General features: G+C 41.0%; 1 protein-coding gene across 1 annotated transcript; it reads left to right on the top strand.

The window, feature by feature from the left end:
- Nucleotides 1-217: 217 nt before the first annotated feature.
- Nucleotides 218-6,454, top strand: STARD6 (StAR related lipid transfer domain containing 6). Its single transcript, XM_080362152.1, has 6 exons — nt 218-248; nt 1,177-1,226; nt 3,249-3,375; nt 3,942-4,059; nt 5,098-5,191; nt 5,485-6,454. Exons 3-6 carry the CDS (start codon nt 3,301-3,303, stop codon nt 5,636-5,638), a joined length of 441 nt encoding a protein of 146 aa, XP_080218278.1. The 5' UTR covers nt 218-248; nt 1,177-1,226; nt 3,249-3,300; the 3' UTR covers nt 5,639-6,454.
- The last annotated feature ends 4 nt before the right edge of the window (nt 6,455-6,458 follow it).

Here is a 6,458-nt window from a genome sequence, read left to right as displayed (position 1 = left end):
CCTTCACCTTTGCCGCCTGCCGCTTTTGAAAGGACCGCGCCCCTTCAGCAAAATGGCGGCGCGCAGGCGCAGGCGCAAGGGGCGCGGAGCATTGTGGGAGTTGTAGTCGGAGTCGGTCAACGGGGCGCGGCGCCAGAGGGGACTACAGCTCCCGGCATGCCCCGCGGGGACTACAACTCCCGGCATGCCCTGCGGCGGGAGGGCGGGAAGGCGGGTCTGGGCTGTCAGCTCCGTGTCGCGCCGCTGAGGTGAGTCCCGGTTGTCGCGGCCGGTTTCTGTCGCCATCGCCCGGAGACGATGCCCCATGGGGGGATTGGAGCGGGGCTGCTGGGTGGGAATCTCCCCTTTCAGGCCTTGGGCTCCGCGGCGTGTTGAGCGCTCCCTGTCAGCCCAGAGGCGGCGGAGGTGAGGGGCCCTCACAGCCGGAATCCCACTGAGGGGACTCCGGAAAAGTCTGTGCAACCCGTTACACGGGACAGTCCCGGAAAGGTTTAGGTCTGAAGCTGATTCTGTGTGAGAGGTCGGTCCTGAATTATTCAGCGCTGTTGTGAGTGACTTCAGTGACTTCTGAACTGACTTCAGTCAGTTATGGCAGAATCAGAATCTCGGGTGATAAACTAAGGAGGGGAGGTTTGAATGCAGAATAGTGATGGATTTAATATGAAGTGAACGGTGTGTTCACTAAAAGCCATAATCAATTCTCAAGATCCACACTAATGGCTACTTCTCAGTAGCCAAGACTAGAAGTCAATTTTAGAACTTTGTTTAAACAAAGAGTCTTTTTCTGAAATTGATTATGATGAATAAAAAGTCATTTGATAGTAATACTCGGTTAACATAAACTAAAGCCCATGGAAAGGAAACAGGAATGAGCCCCATGTTTTTTTGCTCTTTAAGGAATGCTTTTATCTATGCCAGCAAACCACTTTTAAATCTTTACAGATAAATGGACTATAAGAAAATCGCAGATGAAGTTTCAGAAAAACTTTTATCATACAGTCAAGATACTTCAGGATGGAGGGTGATAAAAGTCTCAGTAAGAAAATATTAGTTAATGTTGTTTATGAAGTTATTTGTACTAAAACCATTTTGTTGCAAAAAGTGTTTTCCTTTAACAATTAGTTCACAACTCGTTATCAACTGCTAAGTTTTTATTTTTCCTTTTTCTACTTTGAGAAAAATGTTACGGTTTCTTCCAAGCCTTCAAAAGAGTATGCGGGAAATATGTAAGTATCTACATTTTGTTCGAAATGGTAATGATTAACAACATCTTATTTTGAACAGTGACACCCAGAGTTGAAATGGAGACGTTAATGCCCTCAGGAAGGTTTTGATTATATTTTTGTTAGATTTAGAGAGGATTTTGTGCTGTAGTTACACTGGGTCAGCGCAGGGCTGGAATACAAGAGATTTCCTGAGCAATTTTCAAATTTCTGTGAATATTAAATACTATATAACACTTACTAATATGGAAGTATAAGGAGATATGGAGTCACACTTTTGACCTTAAGTCAGGGACTCTTCCTGGTGGAATATTCTGTTGGAGCTGTTATATTTTACCAGCGGGGCTTTGCTTTTCACCCCTCCTGCTTTAGGACAAGAGGAAATGGCCTCAAGCTGCACCAGGGGAGGTTTAGATTGGATATTAGGGAAAAATTCTTCCCGGAAAGGGCTGTTGAGCATTGGAACAGGCTGCCCAGGGCAGTGCTGGAGTCACCATCCCTGGAGGGGTTGAAAAGGTGTTTAGATAAGGTTCTCAGGGGCATGGTTTAGTGCTAGAGTTAGATTATGGTTGGATTTGATAATCCCGAGCGTCTTTTCCAACTGAAATGATTCTATTCTATGATTCTATGAAGTTTTTGCTTGGGAAATGACTGACACTCACATGTAGATGTGTTACAGATGAATTTCTCTACAGTATGATAATGGAAGGTAGCGGTGCTATTTCATTAGAATATGTTAAAAGTACTATTAACTTAATAAGAATTTGCTTATGTTGTATGTGGCCTAATTATTGTATTTCAGATTGTATTTCAATACAGGTGGATGTGAAGGTGTGAGGGTCGGGTGGCTTAGAATTCAGGAGAACGTGCCTGACTATTTTGGGGGAAGGAAAAAAGATGTTCTGTAGTCTCAGTTGGGCACAAAACCATTTTCATTTGTACCCAGATCAGCATATAGCAAGTCCTCTGCAGTCAGGAGAAACATCATTGTGCTTTCTGCCATTTGGCTTAGGGAGCCAAAATCTTGCATTCATTTATTTTTGTATAAATCTTTGTCACGTTAACGAGTGGTACTGGTCTGTGGTGTGTCTTTTGTGAAGGAATACCAGCTGTTTCTAGGAGCAAAAGTGTAGCTCTTTTCACTTTCAGTTGGACATTATTTATTAACCTCATATCGCAAACGCCAGTTTATTTTTTAAATTGCAGGAGTATTAAGAGTTTGCTTTACTTGCTAAAAGAAATCAGTGGGGGATCTGGTAGTGAAAAGCAATAGGGATCCTTGCGTCAGTCAGGTGAAATATTTTCAGCAGAGTTCAGGGAAGCGTGAAGGTGATTGTTCAAGCCTGAGTGGGATTTCATTTGAAATTATGTCACCTAAACTCAAGAAAGACATTTCAGATTGTCTTTCTGACTTACGTTTGTGCATCCTCAGGGGCTGTAAATCTGATTTCACGTTTCTTGAACAGTCTCCTTTGAGCTCATCTCTTGTCACGCAGTGTCCGTCACCTTTGTGTTTAATTCGTGCTCACCGTAGTGATTCACGGTTTCTCCAGGAACTACATGTAAGAACTCTCAGTTGTGATGAGCAGTTCCCAGCATTGCAGGAGTTTCCTGTTTCCTTCTTCCCCCTGTGAACTTTCCCTTGAACTCCTCAAAAGATTATGAACAAAAGTTGGAGAAACGCCAGAATGCGCTAGTTCATAAATAGCGAGAAGATTGGCAATCAGTGGCAAAATGGGTTGCGAGCGTCTATAGAGGAAAAATTAATAGGTTAATTGCATATATTTAAATTAGCAGGTTCCTATCTACTAGCTCGCAAATAAAATGTGTGGTGTCAAGAATGTAATGGTCTCAAAAATCAGTTGCAGAATAATAATTGTTATTACTACTTGAATTTTAATCAATCCATCAAGTGCAATCATGTACTTTACCTCATTATAGCTTGGCATCCTCAACTTATTCTTGTATAACCTATTTTTCCAATTCATAAATGTGAACTCAAGCTCTGTTTTTTACACAATCTAGATACCGCGGAGAAGGGATAATTAAGGAAGTCCCCTGTAAAATCATTCCTTTTATGTATCTTCCTGAATATCGAAGCAAATGGGACAAAGCATTAAAATCGTACAAGCTGTTAGAAAGCATTGACCAGGTAATACGATAATTTGATACAAAGATTTTATTTTAACGCTTTCTGTGTGAATTATGGTGGCTAAAAAGATTTCTACTGGGACAAAGAAAGCTCTCAATACTAAATACGTTCTGGGTCAGTAAAAACTTGTAAACTTGAGAGGGATGGGCCTGGGTATGGAGAGAGCTCTCAGAACCTATTACACATGTGTAAATGGCTCTGCCTGGAGCTGGTCAGATGTTACGATGTTGTGGGACATCCACCCGTATCTTTGATTTTTTGAGTTAGATTCCACATCTTTGTCCCAGAATGCAATGTGGAATCCAGCAGGTATATTTTAATGCAAATAGGCCTTCTGCTTCCACTAAATGAGCACATTTGAAGAAACTCTACTCCTGCCTCCAATGCAGGCCATGAGGAATAGCAGTGAATCCCTGCCCTGTGTTACGGCTCTCATGTTAACTCCTACTAACAAATAATAACCCATTTTTGTCACATACTCACTATTAACATGTAGCGCTGCTTTGCCAATTAAAGAAAACTTTGCTTCTTACGTACTAACTCCAAAACCTTTTACTTACTCGTAGGACACTGGTCTATACCACAGCGTAACCCACAGTTACGGTATGGGGCTGATTTCATCCCGGGATTTTGTTGACCTGCTGCATGTTAAACCATACCCTGGTGATGTCCTTACAACTAACTGTAAGTTGCATGTAACTACTGCATGGTTTTGTATTTTTGGCAGCGTTCTGGAAACCCCAAAGCGACCGGCTGTAAATTCTGCAGCCTTTTCACAGGAGCGACTACCTTGCTCTGTGTGTGCTCTTAACAGTCCCCTCTTGTTTATCCCCAAAACAAAGTTGAGGGGGTTTATTAAATACTAAAACTATCAACTCTTATCTTCAAAAGAAATACTGTGTTCTCTATTTATTCTCCTATTCAGCCTTTCTTTGAAAAATTGAAAAAATGTAGTGGTAGCACGAGGAAGCTGGACTTCATTATTTCACTCTATAAATTCAGCATTTAATACCAGTTTTCTGTATTTACATGGTTTCCTGACCAAATGTGACTTCCCTAATAAGCCATTCTCCTCGTGAACTGCTAATTTGCCCAAGATTTGATTCTCTTTGAGCTCAGCTCTGTAAACTTAGAGGAAATGTAGAATGATTACTATTACAGCTATGTGGCCAACCAGGAAACATCTCACTGCTACTTCATTTCTGTGCTAATATTTTTCTGCGTGTGGATCTTATGGCAGAAAACAATGTTTTTCATCTTTGAACTTTACTGACCTGGCAGGTTTTTTTCCAGCCATTATTTTACAATACTTTATGATCCAAAAATAATGGGTAACTAAACAAAATAACCCCTCCCAGCTGCTCCTACGTGCAGCAGTTTCCTCATCTCTGCAATTGCCTGTACTAATTAATGAGACCTGCTGACACACTGACTGCTTGGGCCACCTCACCACTTAGGCATGTGTAATCACATCTCAAGGATCATATTTTGGCCCAAACACCTATAGAAAGTTGTTACATGTATTGAATTACTTGCACAAATATTGAATGTCCTTTAGGTGTTTTATGTACAGAATGGAATTGCTGAACTTAACCAGGGAACGTATTGCGAGATCTCGTACTATCCTATAGTAGGTTGGTTTTAAAGGGGAATTTTGAGTCAGACAATTGACAGATAGAAACATAATTAAGTTGGTTTTGCTCTTTGTGTGGCGATTTCCAGCTGTCAGCGTGGAATATTCCGCCTGCCCCCCAACTCCCTCCTGTGTCCGGGGCTACAACAATCCCTGCGGATACGTCTGCTCGCCTTTGCCTGAGTGAGTATTGAAAGCTCCTGACATTAGCACCTTTGGTTAATTATCTTCTCTAGAAAAAGCTGAACATTTTCTGAACCGCGTGGCTTTTACATTTATTTTATTTAGCCAGTTTTATTCTGGAGTTTTGCGCCGGTCAGTTTTGTGATTCAGTCTCTCTGATGCTTTTATACATCCTCTGCTTTTTTCTATTAATAATTTCCATAGGCATAGACTAGAAACATCTGTACATCTCCCTAAGTTTCACAGCACAGGCAACAAATATTAACTGCTGGATTTTGCTCCTTTCATCCCAGGAATCCAGAGCACTCCAAGCTGGTTGTATTTATTCAGCCAGAACTGGGAGGAATGCTGCCCTGTTCGGTAGTGGAATCAGTGTTACCGACCACGCTCATAAACCTCATCACCGATACCAGAGCTGGACTCAAAGCCTTGAAAGATCAGAACTAAATGTAAGTGGGAAATAACAAGCACAAGTCACCTGCATCTTTGACTTGGATTCATTTTTAAAGTAGATGATGATGTTTTATTTTGTGTGATATGTGGAAATGTCTAAAGCGTAACTGTTAAAATGGTTCTTGGGAATGACGTGAAAATTTACGCTGAAGTGCCACCAAAGTACAGGCCAGTGCTTTCCATGTAATCAGGTGATGGTTTGTAATATTTTTGCACTTTATATGCAGAGATTATATATATATTCACGTGAGAATCTGGTGATATAGCAATGTTAAAATACAGTAGTCAATATTTTGCCATAGCTTTAAACGTACTTTGATAAATTCTTACCTCAATTATGCACTCGAGTGAAAGAAGCAAACATCTCATGTACTAGAGGCTTTAAACACGTTTATTAACTACAAGTGTGCAACTCTAATTAGCGACTGTTTCACTGTTTTGGAATTATCTGAAGAAAACCCTGATGAATTTGTATATAGCATCTCATTAAAAGCTGCTCTTTGTACACAGAGTTGTTCTTTTCTGAATCCTGAGCACCAAAGCTGAACAATTTCTATAAGGTGACTGATTTCCAGGCCCAAGCTGGTGATGTGATTCATTTGGAAGTCACGTTTTGGTATTTCTGGTACCTCTAGTTATGAGTTCACCGCAGGAAATAGAGAGATTGATGTGAACAGCAGATCCTGTTGCTGTGATTTGCACCAGTGGTTCTGGAACATTCATCTTCTCTGCTCAATCCCCCCCCAAGTTGTGAGAAACAATTAACTGCAAATGGTGTATAACTCAATAAAAATTAAAGTAAAAACTCCTTCCC

This window comes from Nesoenas mayeri (assembly GCF_963082525.1).
Source record: "Nesoenas mayeri genome assembly, chromosome: Z".
Taxonomy (NCBI): Eukaryota; Metazoa; Chordata; class Aves; order Columbiformes; family Columbidae; genus Nesoenas; species Nesoenas mayeri.
Note: the sequence above shows the minus strand (reverse complement) of the source record. Positions and strands in the feature narration are given on the sequence as shown.

Bases quoted from the DNA above. Each gene is read 5' to 3' on its own strand.
- STARD6 (XM_080362152.1), top strand. From the start codon at position 3,301: ATGTATCTTCCTGAATATCGAAGCAAATGGGACAAAGCATTAAAATCG. The intron at 4,060-5,097 runs GTAAGTTGCATG...GGCGATTTCCAG, and splicing joins TGATGTCCTTACAACTAACT to CTGTCAGCGTGGAATATTCC. The intron at 5,192-5,484 runs GTGAGTATTGAA...CTTTCATCCCAG, and splicing joins GTCTGCTCGCCTTTGCCTGA to GAATCCAGAGCACTCCAAGC.